This window comes from Sabethes cyaneus, chromosome 3 (assembly GCF_943734655.1).
Source record: "Sabethes cyaneus chromosome 3, idSabCyanKW18_F2, whole genome shotgun sequence".
In the NCBI taxonomy this organism is placed as follows: Eukaryota; Metazoa; Arthropoda; class Insecta; order Diptera; family Culicidae; genus Sabethes; species Sabethes cyaneus.
In genome coordinates this window covers 200,005,502-200,030,125 of record NC_071355.1, presented here as the reverse complement: position 1 = coordinate 200,030,125, position 24,624 = coordinate 200,005,502, and the positions used below count along the sequence as shown (strand labels likewise).

The 24,624-nt window shown below is 38.9% G+C and overlaps 1 protein-coding gene across 6 annotated transcripts in view; it reads right to left on the bottom strand.

The window, feature by feature from the left end:
• The window catches only part of LOC128743226 (tyrosine-protein kinase Btk29A), a 206,135-nt gene that overhangs the window by 90,422 nt on the left and 91,089 nt on the right, over positions 1 to 24,624 (bottom strand). The window contains exon 2 of one of the 6 annotated variants that reach the window (XM_053839766.1): positions 3,239 to 4,744. The exons of the other annotated variants lie outside the window; for them this stretch is intronic. Coding sequence (XP_053695741.1) covers positions 3,239 to 3,368 — 130 coding nt within the window. The 5' untranslated portion in view covers positions 3,369 to 4,744. The remainder of the gene's footprint in view (positions 1 to 3,238; positions 4,745 to 24,624) is intronic. 6 annotated transcript variants of the gene reach the window in all.

Below are 24,624 nucleotides of genomic sequence, written 5' to 3'. Positions count from 1 at the left end.
CGCAGATCCGTTTTGCCGTTAGTGGCGGAGCGTTGTCTTGCAGAAAAATTATCCCCTGTCTTGCCTGTTTTGGTATTTTGGTCGTTATTCAACAACTTATTTTTCAAATCAGATAATTTTTCCATTCTTCCATCAATACTGAAAATAAGGCCATTGCAAATTATTTTTAAAGTTTTTGTTACTCCCCCCCTTTCCTTTCTTAGAATTGGCTTTAAGAATCAAGGGTCAGGGCTCACTGCTTTGGAAGGAGGGGCTCTCATACAAATGAAACACAAACTTCAACCAAACATGAAAATTATCCAGGCAACTAAAACACAAAATGTGTATTTCTTGGGTAAGAAGCATGTTTTGTTAGGAATTTGAACCCCTCCTTAGCCAAGAAAAAGGGAGCTTGAGCTACTCTCAGTGTAACATCGAGGTAAAAACGCTTGTGAACCATCTTGACATGCCGAAGCTATAGCGGTGCATACGAACATATATTCACTTCTATATGCTTAGATTTGAAACTCTTGACCAAACTCGTGTTTTTAGTCTTTGACCTTGAAATGTGGTCAGGCATCAATATTAATATTTTTTTTTCAAACGATGGCTCTATAATTGATGGTGGGACGGTAGGGGAAAATAATGAAAATTTTTTGGGAATGGAAGGAAAAGAGTGGTAAGGGAGGGGTGGGGGATAAGACCTAGCTACGCTTAAAAAGTTGTCGTCATAACTCCTACCTTTTGTCCAATGCTGGTAGGTGCATGGGTCGAACCAAGCTATAATCAGAGATTATAAGTTTTCTTTTCATTTAATTTCCAGGTTTCGCATTCTACTAAGACGCTCCAAAAACTTCAGACTTATACAACTGCTATTGGTCCAAATGCAAGAGAAACGCAGCACTTTTTACTTATTCGGACCACGCCTCTGTTATCAGGACCCCTGGGCTGATTCCCTTATGTCATGTTTCTTGCATGCCAAGTTTGTTCCGGGGTTCTTTTCTCACTGTTTTAGCAACTACCTCTACTACCAACAAAATAAAAAAGAACGTTTGTTCTAATACGTTCATCAGTTCCTCCGAAAAAGGTACATAAAATTTGAAAATAGTGTTTTCCAGGAGCAGCGTTTTATTAAAAGTTTGTTCCGTGCGCACTGAAATGGTTATGCGTATGATCGTTTTCCATTCACTTCCCGTGGTCGGACCATTACAACATTAGTATCAAAATGAGCGAAAAAGTCTGTAGAATCTGCAATAAACAAAATTATGATTATTCAAAAAAATATCGTCGTTCATGTCTCTGAACAGCACACATCGCATGAATTGGTTAATGTTATCCATAATGTGTATGATGTAAAAGAGGCTGCAGATCCTCGTGATATAACCAGATCCGAGCGGTCGTGGTATAACATTCACGTTTATCATAGTTGGAAGTTCTGGAGCATCGACCTTCCATTTCAAAACTTGGGCAACGAAGATGGCTCTAGATATTTGTGAAGGGACTCCATGCTACGGAAGCCGTCTCAAGAATGGAGCGTACTAATGAAACGTAATGAGCCACGGAAAACTTGAGCCATGCGCATGATAAAACCCAGATTACGATTCACTTTTGAAATAATGTTTGTGGAATGGTTGTTGGAAGTCGTTGTAGTATTCAGCTTAACTGCCACCTCCATAACAACTTTGACTCGTTCAAGACAGCAGTCGTCAAGAGTACACAATAGGTGTTTAAAGGTGTTTAGGTGTAAAGATGATGACTGAGCATTTGGAAGAACTTATGGTTATGTTGTTTATGCGGCCCCATACAGTAAATTGATTGATAAAACCTTGCAATAGCTTACCAACTCAACAAATCGTGCAGCGGAATATATTTAGATTATTAGTGTTTAGTAGTTTTCAGCTCGGTGGGATCACATAGCAGACATGATTAAAAATATGATGAACAGGAATGGTCCAAGGTTGCTTCCCTGTGGAATTTTATATTGATTGCAAAAGCGGTACGGCTCAGTAAAGCCTAATTTAACTGAGAGTTACCGATTTGTTAGGTAAGTTTGAATTTAGCAGACCAAGCCATTGGAAGCAACTAGCGGTTCAGATTCCGAACAGAATTTTGTAGCCAATGCGGTCAAAAGCAGATTAAGCTGCGAGTACTATCTGGCGAAGGTAAAAATTTTTAATAAATTATATTGGAGCAAGCTGAAGATCAGCTTTTAAGAACACTGGAACAGGTGGTTAAGCGATATAATCCGAATCACTTTTTTTCGACTGAAATAACCTGTAGATAATCGTATTCGCAAAACAGCGGGAATCAATACTTTGGAAATAAATGAATTGCCAGGGTTATCACAATGAGCAACCGTTAATTCGCCGCAATGCAGAAAAATGCATATCATACCTACGGTGTCGACTGTCGGTGAAATTAAATTAAAAAAGCTTTTGTGGTGCTGCCTGTGGAGGAGAGCCCTCTCGTGGTTAGGCCGATTATGCAAACTGTTTTCGTTTCGCCAGATCGTTGCCAGTTGCTCCATCACCGATTGGATTGGCGACATCGAAATCGTGAGAACATCAAATGACGCTGCACCGGTGTGACGCTGGTTTTGCTCAAGGATGGCACACATTCAAAGCTTAAATCACTGCAGAAACAAAGCTGCGACCAAAACCGCGGCCAGCTGGCTGGCAGGCAACAGCGTGCATAATTGATTCCAGATAATTAATGGCTCAATCACACCTCTTTTCTTCGATTTGTTGAAAGCGTACCAACAACGCTGCAACCTAGCAATAATATGTAAGCGGTAACTGCCTGTGGCACAACATTATGTGCGCCGTCGAAACCCAATGACCGATATTCGATTCATTCGAGCAACGTTGCTCTCCAGCGTCCGCTGCTGGTACAAAGGACTACGAAGATCCCGACTCGCTGATAAGACGACTGATGCGGAATATTAGCTACGCTGAATTGCTTTTGAACAGTCGTTTGTGACTAACGGTATACGATCGTGCAACGTTGGACAGTCTTGAGGGCTTTCGCAGCTGCCGGTATCAACTGCCGCCGGACCCGGAACACACGGGACAATGATCAACGTTTAGTTGTGCGGAATGTATGTTGCATTTTGCAACAAAGTAAGTTTCATTCTTTTCAGATTAATTATTTAATTACAAAAAATCGTAAGTAACAAATACTAAGACTAGTAAATAACCGTTCAAGAAGGTTTTCTCCAACTAGCTCGTTCACTTAACTGGTCACTTAAGCTACCACTTACCTTTGTTGCTAAAGTTAGCGGTAACATTGTTCCAAAAGTTTAATCTGCAACCGAAAACGCGCATCTCTTTAACGCGCTCTTTCATATTCCCAAGGACACTGGTTTCGGTCAAGCTCACGCACGGAATCATTTAAAGGCTATTTCGGGCTTTGCAGACACTTCACACACATACACGCAACGCAGACGGAGGCAGATCGATCCCAAAAAACCGGATCACCTTCCGCGCAGCACGGGTTGATGCAAAAATAACAAGAAACAGAAACTGCACAACACTCTGACAAGCCCAACTTCGAAACCTGATTTGTATCTTGTTTTCGGTCGCTGGTTGCCCCTCCGGTTGCGATCGAAAATTCTTCTCACTTTCTTAGCAATTAGCGGATCGATCGGCTAAAGTCCACCACTACTTGGCATTGTAAAATTCCAAGGGAGTTTGGCTTTTTTGACAGATAATTCACTAACGAACCTACTTCAAACACTCTTAGCTACCTTTGATGGGCATTGCATCAGAACTGCGCTGTCACTTGTTTATTCAAGGGTTCTCTAATTTCAAGGCGTTATCATTGCAGCTAAAACCGTACACTGCGCTCAGTCAAACAGAGCTTAAGATTTGGAGAGTGTTTGAAGCTCTTCTTAACTGTACACTGTATGTAATCACAATACGCCAAAAAAACTGGTTTTTCGTGTACAAAATCACTGTATCTTCCCACCGCCTGACGTTCCGACCGCCAGTCTATTGCAGCCTACCGTCCACCATCTAGACACTTCTGCCAGCGACGCAATTAAGCTTCGATCAATTTTTGACAAACAAAATTCGATCCGAAGGAAACTTTGACTTCGCTTCACACAGGCGCGACTTCACCTGCCTGCACCACACCACGGACAAGACTGACGGTGAGCGCTTCTTCCCGCGGGATTAAGGCTACTCTCCGTTTTCACTACCGATTCCAACCAAACCTGCGCTGCGCTCAGTCCGAGTCTATGTCACGCTTGAACGACTTTAACACCCCTACAACAAACCAGCGGAGCAGTACAAACGGTTCACGGTTGATTTCCACAGGTTCAACCTTTTGTTTGCTTTCTCACATTTCTTCCACTCACACTTTTAATTTTCATCTGCTATTCTTCGGTCAACTACCATCCGCGTGCTGCAAGGTTTACGGAGCAGTTTGAGGATGACCGGGTGCGTATAATTAAAGGGTAACGAACGCCGCCAACGAGTGTGTTGATATATGTTTGTCCGTCACTGCACTTCACTCCACAGTCCGCACCTCGTTGCTGGAAGGAAGGTTCTGTTTTCACCCCCCTCTGGAAACACTACAATTAGTCAACTCGACGATGACGACGGTGGTGCGGCCGAAAAGGTGATATTCGGTCCATTTCAACCCGCGGCGGAATACTCCACAGAAAAAAAGCGTCTATTTGTTGGGATAATGCCACTGATGCTGCCAAACGGAGGAGTCGCACTACACTCGCCGCTGCTGCTGTTGCTGTTGCTGTAAAGGGTCTCTGTGAAGATAAAACACACCGTTTTGTTGGTTTAATAGGGGTCCATCCAACCCAACAGTATGACGGCGCTTATCTGCTGTGTACCGAGCCACATTCCAGAACGTTACGAAATGGTGACGACGACAACGTTCGAAGGGATTGTGAAGTAGCTAGTCTGATTACTGGGAGGTGGAAACTTGTGTAATCGCTCATTTGTTTGAGAAAGTAATAACTGGATGGGAAGGTGATTTAATTTTAATGAAATTTTGTGATTTCCTTCAAGGTGTAACACACTTATAGGTAATGGTGGAAAAATCAATATTTTATTTTGAAAAACTTTTGTAATGCTTTCGAATTTAAACCAGAAAGAAAACGGACGCGAAGAACTTTTTCGAATACATATAGTTTTCTGAATTCAGTAGACGAAAAACAACAGACGAAAAAAACAGAAGAGAAAACGGTTTTTTTATTGCAGACCTGTGATAGTTTTGATTGCTTAAAATAATAATGTAATTTTGTTTTCATGTTACTGATTTCGATTTAGGTACTTTGAGTTTTAATCATCTCTCTCAAATGGAATAAATTCACTGTGAGGTGACTCAAGATGCCTTTTCCCCACAAAATCATTTCGAATTTGTAATAATATTTTTTTTACAGCTGAAGCTTGAACGAATCCACAATTTCTGAAACATATACAGTAATGTTCCGATTTTGTCAGTTCCCGATTTTGTCTACTCCCGATTTTATCAGCTTTTTATCCCGATTTTGTTAGCCTATAAATTTTGTTTAACTTTTGTGCTTTTAAACATAATTTATAAAACTTTTCAGCCTGCTTGAAACTATTTTGATTCTCTGGAGAGAGTTTTTGAATAAAATGATGCCTTCTTGCGAGGCGATTCGGGGTCAAAATTAGGGTATTTTTATAGTAAAAGTTCTATAGGTCCTAAACAAGCAAAGATAGAGGTATACTATATTCAGCAATATTGTGTATTTTTACTATTTGTACAACTTTGTAAAACTTGAAAAAGTCACCCAACAACTACTATAAAAACAGTTAAAATAGAAAAACAGATTTTAATGATTTTTCATTTATGATTTTTCTATCTTTGGTGAAGAGATAGAAGGTTACTGTCTTCAGCAAAATTTCTTGTAATAATATGCTGCAAAACTTTGCAGAACACATTAATGTGTTATATTGAAACTGAATAAATTTTGTATTTCACTTTTTGGGGGACTAATCAAAATTTGAATTCCGCTGGACGATAGAACTTTTAATTTCAAGAAAATCTTCCAAAAGTTCCATCAACCTAAAACCACGCTTTCCCACTCAAAGCTAATGCGCACCAAAAAAGGTTCTGGACCAGTGTGCTGTGCCCGGCTCATTGAGCTTTCGGTTGATCAATTGAGGGTTAAAATTTAATTTTTAGTAGAAGTCTTCGATATTGCAGTCTTAAATCTTGAATTTTGAAAAAAAATTCCCGATTTTCTCAGTTTCCCTATTTCGTCAGCCCAAAATTCAGCATGGGGCTGACAAAAACGGAACATTACTGTATTTTCAAATATAGAAAATCACAAGAATTGTGTTCCAGTAACGACAGCATGATTGATGGCGTGATCGGCAATTTTCCGATCGAAGAGTGCTAAAGTAGGGACTCTCTTTTTCTATCATTTATTTAAATGAACTTTTTTAAACTTATACGCGGGTCACTTAATAATTTTACTGAAGCTTTTCATGCTGTTCCGAGCCAGCCTTTCGGGAAAAATTAATTTAAGTTCTTTTAGTACTTGAATTCAGATTGAATTTGCATAAGACTTCCGTATAATTTGAATTGGGTTTGAGAGTTGGTTGGATTTGGATGGTATTTAGGATAGATTTGATTTTTTTTTTCTCTTTTTATCGAGATTTTCAGCCGTGGGCTGGTTCGTCTCCTATAGGATTTGAATTGACTTTTTATTGAATTATGGATGTGGATTCGATTTGGATTACATTTATATTGGAATTTTAGACTAGGTTTTGATTACATTCAGATTCTTATTGAATTGGCATTGGATAGAAGCTGGATTTAAGAGGGTATGAAATGGGGAAGGCAAATGAGCGTCCAATATAGCTCTAGCCAGCCCAAGCCCCTACCTAGCGCCTCCACGTGGCCATACCTGGTAATGCTCTATTGAGTAGCCAAGCTAGGAGGTGCGTTGCTGGGTGGTTCCCGGCTGCCTGGTCTCAAAACCGCGGTTTTGGGCAGACGGCGGAGCCACACGGTCTAGCTAATAGGTAAGCCTAATAAGTTATTTTAATTATTTTTTTCGTTTTAGCTTATGAAGCATCTCCTGCTATATAGTAAAAACTGGCCAAAACGAGTTTTAATACTGCACATGGATACTAGAATGAAAAATTAAATTAACTTTTAAAAATTAAAATTAAATAAGAAGCATTTATGGAACCCAAAGGACGCTACTCTATTCCATACGAAGGACTGCTGGTGAGATTGTTCTATTTTTATCATTTATACCACATTTCATCTTAATATCATATCATATATTAACAGTATTATTATTGATATCATAAATGTGGAAGGCTGGATGATGGAGTGGATTGCCAACCTGAATCCTTAAGGTCTGAAGCAAATATGGCACTTCTCAATTCAAAACAAACAAATCATCACGTGGGTTAAAGTTGGTATAGCGAAATTGATTATTACATGGAAGGATCCTAATGCTGGAAGGCGACTCTTATAACCCCGGAATGCGCACAAGTGCCTCTGCTTGTGGGTCCGCCCAATCCCTTTTGGCCCTTCTGTAACAGCATTAGTGTGAAATTCATTTGATAATCAAATTTGGATCTACTGTAATTCTACCCACATACATTGGCAAGTCCTTGAAATGATGGTGGCTTTCCCCTACTACTACTACTACTGGATAGAAGCTGGATTTAAGATTGGAATTGGGTTGGGTTGTAGTTCTGTTTCTGAAGGAATTACGTACGGAATTATTTAGGATTCAATTTCAAGTTTCATTTGCATTGGATTGAGAAAAATTTTAATTGATTTGTAATTGATTTGGATTCTGATTGTATTCGTATCGGTTTCGAATGTATTTTAGTATGGATTTTGATTGGATGCAGAAATTATTTAGACTGCATTGGGATAGGTATTTTAGAATAAATTTTGATTGAATTCAGATTGCTTTGGATTGAATTTAGATTAGTTTTGTGTAAGATTTGGATTGACTAAGGCTGGACCTAGCTTTTTGACTCGATTAAATTTCAGATTAGATTTTGAATGAATTCAGGTTTGAATTAAATTTGCGCTTATTTTGGGTAGGTGTTTGATTGATATTTTATTGTATGAAAAATGAATGAATGAATTGGATTGGATTTGGGTTACATTTGGATTGATTTAGAGTAAATTTATACTGATTTTGGATTTGATTTGAATTGGATTTGGATCGGAGTTCAATTCAGATTTTTATCAAATCCGAATTGGTTTGAATTGGGCTTGTTTTACATTTAAATTTATTTATATTGGATTTGAGTTGGATTTTAGATTAAAATTTAGTCTGGATTCTATTTGAAATTGGTATCACATTCAGACCGGCGCCTCGATTCTACATTCCGATCAGCAACCATATTCCGAATCCCGATAGACGTGGGTTATAGTATGCGTTTTATTCTAATCGAAACGACATGTCTGATTGGAACCGGATCCAATCAATATGTAGAATTGAGGCACGGAATTGGATTTAATTGGACTGGAATTAGATTTTTATTGCTTCCAGATCGTTTTGGATTGAATTTTACATTAGTTTTTGACTGAAGTTTTTGGAGCGTCTTAGTAGAATACGAAACCTAAAAATAAAAAATAAGAAAACTTATCCAATTTAATTCTACTATGTGTATTTTATTCAATGACAGATACGTATTTCGCCTACGACTTGCAGGCTTCCTCAGTGTCTGTTTTCGAACTCGCAAACAGACACTGAGGAAGCCTGCAAGTCGTAGGCGAAATACGTATCTGTCATTGAATAAAATACACATAGTAGAATTAAATTGGATAAGTTTTCTTATTTTTTATTTTTAGGTTACATTAGTTTTTGGTTGGATTCAGACTTGATTTGGATTGGATTTTAGAATGGATTTAATCGATTTTGATTGGAATTGTTTTTGGACTGATTTGAACTGTACTTCGATGGACTTGAATCATCTACATTGATTTGGGCTCGCTTTTAGACTGGATTTTATTTGAATATGTATCAAAGTTTGATTGAATTCAGATTTGAATTCAATTTGCAATGATTTTTGAATACGTTTGGATTTGTATTTGGATTGAACTTGTGTTAGATTTAGATTGGATGTTAGTCTGTATTTTGATTATATTCAGATATAATTGGGATTGGGTTAAGGTTGGATTCAGATCGGAATTGTGTTGGATTAGAGTTAGATTTGGATTGCTTTTAGATTATGCTTGATGTTTTTCGACCTAGATTTATTTCGACGGGACATTAGTTTGTATTTTAATTGAATTGTGATTGGACTCGGATTGAATTTGGATCGATTTGGATCGGAATTTAAAATAGATTTTAATTGGATCCAGATTGAATTCCGACTGAATTTTGAATGGATTCGTATTGGATTTTGAATATATTTAAATCGGATGCAGGATGAACTTGGATTAGAACCATATTAGGTTTGGATTGGATTTGTATTGGACTTGGGTTGGATTCGAATTAAATATTTTATCAGCTGTACTGCATATTTTGCCAGCAATACTAAGTTTTGCTTGATTTAAATTGGGTTCGGATTTAAACGGTATGAGTGTTGGATTTGAATTGACAGGTTTGGATTGGATATGGATTCGAATTGAGTTAGATTTTTATTGTAATTTTAGACTAGATTTTGTTTATATTCAGATTCTTATCGAATTTGCTCTGGATAGGAGCTGGATTGGATGAATGGATTGAATTGGATTGTAGTTCTGATTGTAATGGAATTATAGTCAGATTAAATTAGGATTCAATTTCATATTTCATTGGTATTGGTATTGAGGAAATTTTTAATTGATTTGTAATAGATTTGTATTTTGATTGTATTCGAATCGGTTTGCAATGGATTTAGTTTAGATTTTGATTGGATGCAGATTTTGTTTAGACTGGATGATTTTCGGAATTTTAGAATAAATCTCGATTGCTTTGGAATGAATTTAGATTAGCTTTTTGTAATTTGGATTGACTTAGATTGGATTTAGCTTGATGCGGAGTTTTATTGGATTTAGATGGATTAATTTATGGATTTATTTATATTGATTTGTATTGAATTTCGACCGACATTGATTAGATGTCTATTTGGATTCGTACTGTATTTGTATTAGATTGAATTCGGATCGGATTTGCATTGGGTATGAATTAAATTTTATTTTGGATTTGAATTAGTTAGATTTAGGTTGATTTAAATTGGATAAAGAATGTTTTTAGGTCGACTTGTACTGGATTTCGATAGGTTTCGGATTGGATTTAAATGCGAATTCAAATGGAATTTAGATTTCGTTCGGATTATATTTTAGTTTGGATTTAGATTATATTTCGGGATGTACTTAGATTGCAATCAAACTGGGTTTGGATTGCATTTGAAATAAATTTTCGATTAGATTTTGATTGGATTCAGATTAGAGTTAGTTTTGCATTGCATTTAGGTTGGATGTTGAATTGGTTATAAATCGATTTAGATTAGATTCTGATTGGATTAGCTCTTGGGTTGGTTTCAAATTCGATTTGCTTTCTGTTTAGCTTATTCAAGTCGCTTTATACACGAAAGATACGTTCCGCGTAAAAAAAAATACTTAAATTCCGAAATTCGCGTACAAATACCTCGTGAATTCCAAAAAAGCAAAGCCTAGGTGCTACATTCCGCTATCGAAACTTGACCTTCTGTTGTTTATACGACAGACTTCGCAACCAGCTGTTAGAATACAGGACAATTGCAGGGCCAGTTGCGACGATCCTATTGATTCCAACAGCCTCTCCCAGCCGAGATTCGAAAATACGACGACTGACTTATTAGGCCAGCATCATACCTCGAGGCGAGGGCAAATGAATTCTAAAATTATACGTAAATATAGACTCATAGAGCACATTTACGTAAACTCCATTTGCCGCATAAATTCTAAAATTCGCGTAAAAACCCACGTAAATTTCGAATAAAATTTGTTTAAAAAATCGCGCAAATTTCGAAATTCGCATAAAAATAGTCGCGTGAAAAACAAACCGCACAAATGTGACTTCATTGTATTCACATTGGATTTGTATCGAATTTTTCTGAAATTGAATTGATTGATTTGCCGGGATTTAAGATTGGCTTTGATGGGATTTAAATTAGATTTCAATTGGAGTTGGATTGGATGTGAATTATTGTTTATATTGAATTTGCGCTGGATTTGTGTTAGATTTAGTTTGATTTGGATGAGATAAAGAATGTTTTAGGAACGATTTGTGTTGGATTTTGATTGAATATTAGATTAAATTCAGATTGAATTTGAATTGGTCTTGGAAGGGATTTTGATTATATTCAAAATGGAAGGGCTTAGATTGGATTCAAATTGGGTTTGGATTGAATTTGTATTGGTCCTGGGTTAGATTTGAATAAAATTTTAATAAAATTGTATTGGATCTGAATTGGATTTGGGTTGGATTTGGTTTGGATTTTGATTGAATCCATGCTATATTTAGATTAATTCAGGTTGGATTTTAGATCGGATCTCGACTGGATTAAGATTTGATTGGGATTGTACTTTCGTTTAGATTTTAATTATATTTAAATAGGATTTAGATTAAATTTCACATCAGAAATGAACTGATTAATTTATACTGAATTTTGATTGAATTCTGTTTCGGTTTTGGATTAGATTTAAATTGGATTTGGTTCAAACCATAAATTGGATTCTAAATGTTCAAATTCAATTATTGTATTCGTAATTTTTGTAAAATTATAGCTAAATGTGAATAGATTATAAATAGATTTCATTTTTGGAAGTTTTTATATTTCTTAATAAGAAATACAACAAGATCTGTTCTTTTTAAAATGAAGTCCAGACTAACTCTAGGATTGCAAGTTGCGTAATCAAATAAAGTCTTTACATGCACAAAGTTTCATCGGATTCTAAGAGGATGGTAGCCATCCTAATACTAGTAACAATTTATATTTTATTATACTCTTCAAATATTTTTTTAATGTGGTTTTACCCAGTTAGTTATTCACCACCTCTTTAAATAGTTTTCAACATCCAGTTTATAAAGCTGTTAATAAAACTTATAGATCTCTACAACTTTCTGACAGCAATTATAAAACCGTTATACTTCCAAGTGGCACACTCTTCAGTAAGTTTTTAATATCTCCTTAAGAGTAAGCTTATAATCTCCAGTAGTCCTAATATGCTGTGCTGAAAGCAGCAATATTGACAACAAATTATGTTTTTCGCTGCATGATAGCAACCGCCTTAATTTAATAAAGCTTTTCACCTTGTTCTACAAAGCTATAAAGCATAAAACTGGTTGTTGTGAAAAAATTAAATCAACAAGCCAGCTTTGACAACTTGAATATATATTAGCAGAAACAGAAAAGTTAGTTTTGCTGTCAGATCATCCTGATTGTTTTGAATTATAGCGACCATTATAAGAGAACTGAAAGAATAAATAATCAATTTTCAGCAGTCTACGGAATTGTGCAGGATATGCGCATTAAATTTTATCATGCATATTGGCATGATAAGTGACTAAAATTGAGTTTTTTAAACAAAATAAGTATGTTAGATTAATCAACCGCAATTTCTAGCAAAATCATTCTTGTTGCATTCTGTGATAAAAATCGGCTTCCTTTCTGCAATTCACACTTTATAATACCATAATAAAACCAGATGTTATTGATCAATTCCGTAATAAAACCTCTATAAAACTCAAATAAAGCCAAGCCGCTTTGGAATTATTATTTATGAATAGACTTGGTGAGAAATCCGTCTAAGGTATAGGTATTACAGCAGGTGTGGCTCGTGCTGTGTGCACTCGATTCTGGGCTACCTGAGCGTCACAACACTCATCAAAGATTGTGAACTAACAAAGAATATTAAAACTTAAATTCTAGTTGGACCTCGTAATCAGAGTTCAAAGCATTTACAGCTTGCATCCTTCACCGATCGTTGTTAAACAAACATAGTTTGTCGGTTCGCTATCAGTACACAGCAGATAAAACCCTTCGTGTTCGTCGCAACAAATTAGAACATGTAAGACTTGTGCAGGTAGCAATTTGAAACTAAGTATAAAGCCATTCACGCCGTTTGTCATCGATTGTAACAATGCCACTAATTACTATCATCGTCGGAAAACAGTACAGATAAGCTCCCAACATAAGAGAACAATTGACGAGTTGTCGCAAAGTTAATTAAATTTTATTTTATTGTTTCGATACCCAACAGCAATTAAATAACCTCTGTATTACAGATCGTTTTGATCAGTGAAACCAAAAATAACACCAGAAAAATTCGCACCATTATAAACCATTCCTAGACAGGCACACGTACACAGGCAGACAGACAGACAGACAGACACACACACATTGTTCCGACCATCGAATCCATCATTCTGATCTTCCCAACTGTCCACCGACGAAAGAACATGAAATCTGCACAAACACGTTTATCGCATACATACCAGTCACTGCTATCTATAGTTTGAATAAATGCATCCCATCACTATGGCACTCCCATCGTCCTACTTTCGGCACCAGAGATCCCACAGAACCTGGACTGGCCCCACTAGCGGCGACGGCTGCTAGGCCTAGAGCGGTGGCATAAACAGCGCAAGCGCGTAATGATAATTGCAATCATTATCCATTAGTCGGCACGTCAGGGGCCGCTAAGAAAATCTCAGCCGCTTCTCATATACAGAAGAGGATAGGTAAAACTGAACAATTGCATTTGCTTGACGGTTAGCATCTCAGCCTGCAGTGGACCGAGCCGTGTCGAGCAGTAAATTAGCTAGATTCAGATTTCTGGAATTGATTACTCGCTGGTTGCTTCTAGGCTTAGCCGTTGATCGTGCGAACGTTGAACATCTTCCAATCTGTTTCCTGTGCTGCTGAGTACGATGGAACGACATCCACGCATTTCGTCGACCAATTTAACCCTCCGTACCGACACTGCAACCGACAGCGGTTGCGCTTCGGGCTATGATTAACTATGTCCTGGAATAGTCGTGTAACTTTTTATGTACACCCCTTTGAATAAGTGGAAATTTTTATTTCCCTCTTGACCAACATAAAGCGGCAGCTAGATAACAACACACTACCCGACCGACAGTAAGAAAGTTTCCTTATGCAGCATGTTTGTATGCATTCGCGCAATGTATTGCAAATGCAATCGAACGATATGATAGACTAATGCAAAACAGTGCCACAAGCACTGACGCGACGCTGGGCAGCAACAGCAATATGGTAAATTCCCGGGATAGCTCAACAGGATCATTTTATGGTAAGAAGACTTTGGGTCACGTATTGCACGATTTACTTTGGTCGCGCGTGCAGACTAAAAATGTAGAACCCTGTCGTGAGAGTGAGTGGACTTCATCTATCTTCGCCTGTTAGTTAGTAGAAATCAACCGGCAAGTGTTGACGAAAATCATTTTCGGTACTCCAAGCACGCAACCGGATATTTGTTGAATTTGCAAGCATAATTTGAATATTTAACGAACCTTCACCACATCGGAGCAAATGTTCTGAAAAATTAAGATTTCCACTCAACTCCAAGGCAGTCATTAACACATAATAATAATCGAGGATTTTATTGGTTGCATTCAAATAACCTAATTAGATGCCTACGGTACACACTGGATCATTAGGAAGTTGTATTTGTCAACCCTTTGGTTAGTGCGGCCCAGTTTACGACCATACCAACCAGGAACGGAACGGTTCTCTGTAGTGGCTGTGGGCTATTGTTATAAAATAAATAATCATCTAGATGTATCGGCTGTTTATATCATGTGGCGCTGGGCCAGAGAAAGAAAACGAGCAAACAGACAGCGCACAGAAATTTCCGCGAAGGCACTTTTAATGATCGAATGATTTTTTAATCGTAATTCATTAAATACTAAGCACACCGTTAGATGCTTTGGTCGGTGGCGGGCGAGTAAATGGTTAATAAATTTCGCCGTGTGCCGTGTCATAATTATAATTCTTGTCGCAAGCCGATCACGCGCACGTTCTCGAATGGCGACGTGGAACACATAACCGGTCAGCCTTGTGGCGACACCGGACCGACCTTTCCTCGAGCGCGTCTGCCTGCCTGGTGGGGTATAGCTCCTCCACCGTGCTGGTACACTCACACTAAAGCTTGAACTCACGACCAGACCAGCAGAATGCACAACTTCAAACCGAGATCTCTTTCACTAAAACTGACGGTGAAAAGTAACTGTACTTTGGCCATAACTTCAAACATCGTAACTGCAAATTGAAGTTGGACCCCAGAACTGGACAGAGTGCAAGGACGCAACGAGAAGTTATTGAATAGCTGATGAAGATTTATAGCCTGCCGGTGAATGTGCTGAGGATTAACGAGCGGCACAAATAATAACGACGAGCCCTTTAAAACCCCACCGAGGAAATAGGAATGATAGAGGCGAAGTCCAATATACGAGTGACGTGAGTCTGTCTTACAATTCGCTTTTAATAATTAGGCACATAAAAATCACAATTAAAAGAAAATATCGATGCTACATACGAGGCGTAGAAAAAAGCATAATTTCTGCTCTGTAAATTGCTTCAATTGTAACAAACGGAAAAAACCTAACAGCTATATTCTTCGATTTTTCCTGAAAGATGACACTCGAAGGCTTAAGTTCAATGTACACACAATCGCGCAATGGACGTTTGTTGCGAGAGAATTTTATTGCTAACTAGAATGTGAACCCAATCTACTTTTCTTCTTTGGCATAAATTGAGGATGAACCAAGAATAACGTACGCTGCCTGTTTAGTTTACCATGTTACACTTTCATACAAAACAGTCAAATCAAAGCACCTGACTGTGCACAAAAGAGTCAAAGTTGATTGAAAATGACCAATTTCGCCACGGAAAAAAATCCTATCACTAAGTAGGTACTGGTGAGAGGAATTATGAAATATCGCGAACAACGGTTATCCGTTAACTATTCAGTCAGTCAGTCAGTAAACGCGATTCATTATCATTAAACAGAGAATATTCCTTTTGTTTAGCATTGATATTGCTAGCATAAGTCCGAGAAGTAGTGCAATCTCGATCAAATGTAATAAAATGGTTGAAAGAGTTCTATGTACATACAATGGCGCAATTTACATGTTGCGTGATTCTTGAAACTTGTTTTTAATATTCAAAGCTTGCCGAAACACGACACTGAGAAATACATACAGAAATTTAATTATTTTCATTGCCTATTTCACTGTGTACTATACATAAGTATTAGATCTAGTTGCTAGGGTAGAGCGGGGCTAGTTGATCACAGTTGATCGAAACCTACTATCAAAAATTCGTGTTATATCGATAAAAGATGCTCTATACATAAACCGATGAGAATATAAAATTGAAAGTCTAACAGCGAGGAATAGCCTCTTGGTAGCTTGACAATTCCTCAACTAAATGCGCGGTTGTACTCCAGGTTATGAGCGGCTCACGACAGCGTCTGATCCGGTGCGGGGGTGCTGAATCAAGAAATGTGTTGGTTCAGAGACTCGGTAGCATGAAGATCTGAATAACTATCCAGGCTAATGAGACGCGCAAGTGCTATGAAAAGGTTAACCAATCTCGTAGAAGATACACACCGAAGCCTGATATGAATAGGGACGAGGAAAGAAACCTGGTTACAAAGCAACACAAGGTGGTCGATAGATGGAAACAGTTCTTTGATGAGCATGTCAATGGCGATATAACAGAAGGCAAACTGACACGAATGATCAAAGCTACCCTGAAGATGTGCTACGTGAGAACACAAGTTCGACGCTCGAGGACAGTGACTATTGACGACGATGAAGTGGAAGTGGTTGCTAAATATTTGTATATTTGGGATCTCTGGTCACCGCCGACAATAATACGAGTAAGGAGATTCAACGACGCATTCAAGTTGGAAATGAAGTCTATTTTTCTCTCCGCAAGACGCTTCGATCGAGGAGCATTCGCCGCTGTACAAAGCTGACGTTATACAAAATGCTAATCAGACCGGTCCTCTACGGACAGTAACTTTGGTTCCGGAAGACATAAGTGACATACTTGCCGGATTTGGACGAATGGTGTTGCGGACTATTTTAACCGGAGTGCAAACGGTTAGCGGAGAGTGGCGTAGGCGTATGAGCCACGAGTTGCACGCACTACTTGGAGAGATTTCCATAGTACACCAAGCGAAAGTTGGGAGACTACGGTGGGCCGGCCACGTCGCAAGGATGCCGGACGACTGTGCAGTGAAATTCGTTTTCTTCAAGAACCCCCCCACTCGACCAGTCTTAAACCGACTTGAATGTGTCGAGACGCTCAACGAATTGGCGTCGAGTAGTCCAGGACCGAGCCAGTAGAAAGGAATTCTTGATACGGCAAGCAGCATTAGCACAAGTACAGATATTTGTGCATATGTAAGATTGGGACGCTGTCATTTTTTCCGGAGTATTTTAATTTCTCAGTCTAGTCTTTTATATAACATAAATAGTTTACGGATTAACAAAATTCAGGAACGTAAGTAGCACCAGAACTCACAGGAACTAAAATAATTGATGGGTCGCAAACTTATGCATGCACATCTGTACTTGTGGCAACGCTGATGACAAAAGCTACCACGGCTTTCTGATGGTAAAAGTAACCTACTGAAGGTGTGATTCGGCGAGCGGGTGTCGAAACGAGAGGAACGATCTTCAGCTAAAGTAGCCAACCCCTATCCCTCGCAGATGACCTTGACATCTTTACTAGAAATTTTACGACGGCAAAGCCAAGCTTCGCCAGAATAGAGACGGAGGCTAAGCGGACTAGGTCGAAAATCACTGCAACGAAACCCAAATATATAATAGGCAGAGGCTGCAGAGAAAACAAGTTCGACTCTCGAGGACAGTGAACTGGAAGTGGTTAATGATTCCATATATTTGGGATCTCTGGTCGCCGCTGACAATAAACGGGGAAGGAAATCCAATGACGCATTCAAGCTGGAAGTCGAGCTAACTTTACCTTCCGCAAAACGGTTCGATCAAGGAGCATACGCCACCAAACAAAGCTGACGATGTACAAAACGCTAATCAAACGGTGATGGTCCTTTACGGGCTTGAGACTATAACTTTGCTTACGGAAGATATGCACGTGCACTTGTCGTATTTGAACGAGAGATATTGCGGATATTTTTGGTGGAGTACAAATGGAAACCAGAGAACTGCAGGCAGCATCTGGCAAAAGTTCCGGCCACGTCGCAAGGTTGCCGGACGACTTTGCAGCAAAATCTGCTCTTTTCAAGAACTCCTCCGGAACCAGGAATAGAGGGACCAGGTTGAAGGCGACTAGCGAGTGTCGAAACGCTCAACGAATTGGCGGCGAGTAGCAATTCCGTGCATCCCAGTTTCCCAGTTAGGTTCGGGGTACAATGCTGGTCTAAGAAGACAGTCGTCGTATGCTCGAATCTCGGCTGGGAGAGGCTGTTAGTGTCAATAGGATCGTAGCACTAGCACCATAATTGTCCTGTACTCTAACAGCTGGTTGCGAAGTCTCTTGTTCAAAAACAGAGGATCAACTTTCACTTTCGTATCTTCGTGCAACGCAACAAGAACTATTGAAGATCAAGCTTCGAAAAACGAAATGTAGCACCTAGGCTGGTAATTCTATGCCCTGTGTCAAAAGCTGTCACACGCGATATGAATGAAATTAGCTGAGATTTCAGGCATCTAGCACTGGGACGATAAACCATAATAAATGCCTACAACCTATTCTGAAACAAAAGCCTAGCTAAACTTAAAATATTATTGTATATATTATTTCAAGAATAACTGCTTCAAGATGCATAAAACGTTATGTTCAGTTTGCAACGTTTTCGTACGAAACTTCAGTTTCGATCATATTTTAGAGACCTGTCGATAAAATCGGTCGAAGAGAAGAGGTGACTGTGCACTTTACGATATGGTTTACTGTCAAGACATAAGATTGGTCTAGCATCAGTCGAAACAAATTATCTCTGGCCTGTTGGAATGGGAAGGCTTGGTCACTTTTTTCTAGAATCAAAATAAACGAAAGCGCTATTGTATAAAATTGTCGTCTGGGGCTTGGGAAGCTTACATGTAATTGGTTGAAATATGGAAATTGAAAGACAAAAAAAAACTTTGAAGAAAGTCCCACAAAAAATACAGCCACCCACTTTTTGCCTGTACACTAGCACCATTTATGATTGATATTCCAAAATATTAACTTACAACAGGAGTATTCCTTGAATAAGCAAGCATTTTATAAGTGGGCTTCCCCTACTTTCGTTTAAAAGCGCCTACGTCCTAAGAGCTGGGACTGGGACAGTAACTTGGACTGGGTCTTGGACTTGAACTGGGACTGGAACTGAGACTGAGACTGGGACTGGGACTGGGACTGGGACTGGGACTGGGACTGGGACTGGGACTAGGACTAGGACTAGGACTGGGACTAGGACTAGGACAAGGACTAGAACTAGTATTGGGTCTGGGACTTGGACGTGAAGTTGGGCTTGGACTAGGACTGGGACTGGGACCAGGACTGGGACCTGGACTGGGACTGGACTTGACTATACCATGACTGATCGACCTCTTTCTTTTTAGATGCATATAGACTTGCACGGATGTCTTCCTAGTGACGATATCTAAGTCGGATTACCGCTGGTGGGATCCGACTCAGGTCAAAGCGACGTAGTCTGGCATCTGCGATCTTAGAAGGTTTCCACTTGCTCAACCTGTTGATCCTCTGCTGTAAAGTTGAAGGAATTGCCAGTTTTCAGTGTCAAACCTGTACCAAAGTGGGACCTGTCGGGAAGGTCATCTAGGCAATCTTCATCCTATCTCTCATCAGCAAGGGTTACAGCAAGGTCCGACAACACGACATTCTGTAACATCTTGCCCGAAAATGACTAGTACCGGATCTCATCTCAATAAGATGAACTAGCTAGCTTATCATCTCGTCTATGTCTATGCTTACATGCACCTCAGATGCTTTCGCAATGGTGGTCATATGAATGGAATCATGACTAAATCTACAACTTAGTATAATAGTGTAATAGGCAGCTTTTTCAGCATCCTCCATATTTTACTATGACTACAATCGTCTGAACATTTTTTCTCTAATGAGGCAAATTGAATTTGTTTATTTGTAAAAAATCATCGGACTCTTCGTGGTCTTCATAATATAAGCACATACGACAGTAAATACATACAATGCTATAATTACAAATTTATTATCTACGAGAGAGTCGCCGTTGAAAGTTATTAGCCATCGAGTTAAATCGAGCCAACCTAGTTGTGAGGTGTCGTTCAGGAGCATACAAATTCAGTTGACTCAGAAGGGGGGGGCGGTCAATATCTCCTAAAAGCAATCTAGCCAGGAACGTGGTCTGAACGTTAGCACGTCTTCTTTCAAGAGTTACCAAATTAAACGAACGTCAGTGTTCCTCATGTGGTGGAAGGTTTCTGGAATCGCGCCATGGAAGACTGCGCAAAGCAGCATTTTTTTTCTGTATTGCTTCGGTTCTAGAGATCCAAATTTGTTGATAAGATCGAAAACAGTACGCGTCACGAAACTTTTTAGCGATTTTAAAAATAAATGCGAGTTGCTTAATGGCTCTGGAGATAATGTCGTAGCACAGACAAACAGACGAGACACACGCGTTAATTCCATCGTCCATTCAAAAACTACTCAATTTTCAAAAAAAAGCATGTTTCGCAACATGGCTACACCGCGTCGCACGAGTGTTGCTTCGTATTTTCAGAATAAAACCGTACAAATGTAAAAACCCTACAATATGAAACCCTGCAAATGCAAGCTACTCCGCAACATGCATAACAGAGGATGTCAGAGTGCAAGCAAAATGTGTAGGAAGATGGTTTTTAACCCATTATGACCCAGCGTATGATATATCATACCTCGTCTTCAAAACCTGTTTACTGCTGAATTTCAATAGTTAGCATTGTTAATATATCACTACAAGAGAGATAAGACATCAATCTGATGTGTGTGTGATATAATTTGTCAGTTTTTGTCATTTCATCTGTATTTTCAGCAGTGCAAAGTTGTGACAAATGGCGGAAAAAAAGTTGAAAAATTGGCGAAAAAATTTTTGTCTCCAAAACGCATGGAAAAGTCTACATTTAGTGACGAAACATTAACTGACATGTAAATTGGTATTTATATGTAAAGTCTATCACAAAATGCGGAAAGAAATCTGTAAAAAACTTTGTAATTTGTTTGTTTGAAACAGAGCCTATAAAATATTTAACCTGCGATATTTTGGCCTTGAAAGCATTCCAAATGATGATTTTGCGTGTCCCGACACATTCGAGCCATAATATAATAGATTACAGAGTTTCACTTCATTTGGTTCAAATTTAGGTATACCCGGGTCATAATGGGTTAAAGAATTTTCTTCTATGTGTCATGTCAGTCCATCAGTGAAAAAGCTATAGGCTTAATTTTACGGTAAAATGAGATGGAGAAGCACTTTGAGATTCTGACGGTAAGCACGTTACTCGAGCACCAATCTTCAAATTGGTCAACAAGACGTTGCAGTTCAATGCAGTCGGAGTCCATTTTAATTATAAAAAGACGGACAGACAGGTGGCAGGAGAGCTGACAATTCATTTATAAAAAGAGAAAAAAGCAGTTATCCAAGGTTGCTCCCCTGTGGTACGTCAGATATGTTGCAGAACGAAATAGAAAACTCGGGGCAGATCTTCACACTCAGCTTCCGGTGTGTTAGGTACGAGTGTAGCCACTTGTAAACAGTGCAAATCTTTCCCATTTCAACTGTATTTCGTTTAAAAGGTGCAACTCGATTGAATTTCAAACAGAAAATATGGTGTGCTACCGATTTGACTAACCGAATATTTTTTCCTTGTTGTTATTGACTGGGGTTCCCTGTCAAGAAGAAAAAAAAACTGCAAAAACCTATAAAATCGCTCAAGGCTTGCGAACGGACGATGCGGGTTCACGCAGGATATGACAAATCTTTGAATTAATTGACACCACCGGTTAGGTCAAACAGAGGTAGGTAGTGTACCTACCCGGTACAAGTGTTGAAATCCGATCCGGTTCTCATAGATATGACCGTCATGTTTGACTTTTCGATTTTCGGTCATCCATTCGGATCGAATTGAGTGCACTGTTTGTACAGTCAGTGAGCTCTTGCATTCAAATTTAGGCTTGATGAAGCATTGAACAAGTGCGACCTTCTTCTGTTGTGTTCGTTTATGGATTGCTTTTGTTTGTTCCGCTGTCTCCTAAATACGGCAAACAAAGACTTCCGTTTAAGCGAGCCGTTTTCGGGGAATATCCAGTGCTTTATTTGTTTTGCATTTGCGTGCCATTTTTTATGAAGTTTATTTCGTATATTGTGTGAAATATCATTGTTTGTTAAAAATACCAGTGTTTACATTTAAAAACATTTTTAAATAACACTGTTTCGTCAAACATAATATTTTAATGAACGTATTACACTTTTTGTATTACACTCACATCTGTTAAATTGTGTTAAGGCAACCTTCTTTCGGCAACATTCGTAGCATGTAATTTAAATTGAGTTTTCAACACAAATGCTCCGGTCGGTCGGGGTCGAATGCTTTCCTGTTTTATTTAATTCGTATGTCTCCAGACGTGAAAGTGAATGAAATCAGCTCTCAATCATTATCATCATCATCATCATCATCATGATCATCGGTCGGTCGCCTGACACAACATTCAGTCGTTCGGTGCTGCCGGCTGAGTCGAGTGAAACCGATTGTCAAGTCAAGAGTTTGCGAATCTGTCCCTGCCTGATGCCTGCTTGCGTTGATTGTGACCTCGTTTCGAGTTGACAGACAACACGGAATTGTGCGAAGCTCGCTGGTGCTACACACACTGCGAAGCTTGAAATTAAATAATATTTACGATTGCTGGATGGATGTGTCACTGCAGCGTTTTGAATAGCAGTTCTTGTTTGTCAATTAGCACATTTCGAGAGTAGGCGAGAATTGTGGGCCCTTTTATTCTTCGATCTCTTTTTAGTCTGATTTCAAAAATATAAAAAACTTAGACAATCCTTTATTATTAACGCAAGTAAGACGTAAATATTCTGCAAAACTGTGCCAAACTGGGACTTTGCTACCCGTCATTCTAGACTACGATGGTGGAATGCCGAAAGAAAAAGTTCAATGTTGTCGACCACCCTCTTTGCTCCAGTTTGCTGTTGTTTGTACTTGTTGAATAAAGTTCTTTGTCGAAACATCGATTAAACAAGTAGGTTTACGCTCACCCGAGAGAGGGAGAGGAAAAAAACACCAAATCTGCCGATTCATATCAGGAAATAGATAAGCTTTTGATATTAGACGGTGAAATTTTATGGCTCCCACCGCAACGGGGCGGCTTGGCCGCTCTGTTGTTCAAGAAAATATAGGTCGCTGCTTCGATCGAAATTTCAGATGGAAAAACCGAAACGAATTGCTCTAGCCGAATGATGCCGGCGTTCGTAAATATATCTAAAATTGCGAATGCACGCTCTGGTGAAGATTTTACATAAATAAAGTGATTGATCAGCAGAATAAATTAACCGGGAGTGTAACATGCCGACACTCTCTCAGCAAGTAAAAGTTTTTACGGTAACGCTTCAAGTCAGGTGATTTTTGGGATGTGATTAAATGCATTATTTCTCGATGCAGTAAACTGAAAATATTTAATTGGAATTCGTTAATCATCATTTGCACAATAATCTTCACATGTTATTAATTATTTCCTATCACCATTCAGTAATTGACAATTTAAAGGTGCTTAGTTAAGCAAGTAAAGGAAAGTTTGTCGTCTTAGTTAAGTTACCCCGGTCTTTTCACATTGGCTAAGTGGAAACAGTGCTTAAAACCGATCCGACTATACGCTTACCGAGCGACTTTTGTTGAAAAGTAAAAGTCCAAAGGCCGGAAATTGCATTCATTTCTTCGAAACAGACCGAAACGAGGGGCACTTTTCCTTTTCATTCCGCTGATTGAACGAACTGGGCTGCGTGAGCTCTCCTGAAACAGGAAAATTGGACAGTTTGTTTTTTGTTTTTGGACGCAGGCAGCTTCCATGTTCGTCCATGCGAGATGGAATTGGAAGAAAATTCGTCTTGCTTCACGCAAAACGATTTCATGTGCGGTGCATGTAGGTACCTTTTTCGTGTGGTGTGCAGCGACAAATAATAATTAAACTGCTCGCCGTGGCTTATTGACAAAACGGGGAAAATAAAGCAAGCATTTAATTCCGCTGATCACATTCACTTTCCTTCCTTTTCGCTTTTCGACTTTTGTTTGAATTTCGCTTTCGGACAACTACCTACTGCTCGATAATTGTACAGTTAGGCCGCACCGCTGGACTCAAAACAAAACAACGAAAATTGATGCAACTCGTGCCACACGAAGGCACTGACTGCTCCACTTGAACCAATCATCTCGAGAAGTGAATAATTGATTTCGATTCATCTAATAAATGTTGAATAAGCAAATATTCGATGATAGCACGATACGGGCCAGAGCAATTACGTGAGAGAAGAAAAGTGTTCCAAATTATTCCTCAATTGCAGCTTCGTCCGACCAGTTGCACGAGAGCAGAAGTCATCCGACCGACACTATTGAATCGCTTGAATAATAATGATAATAATGCACTTTTTTCTGGATATAAGTTCAATTGTTATTAC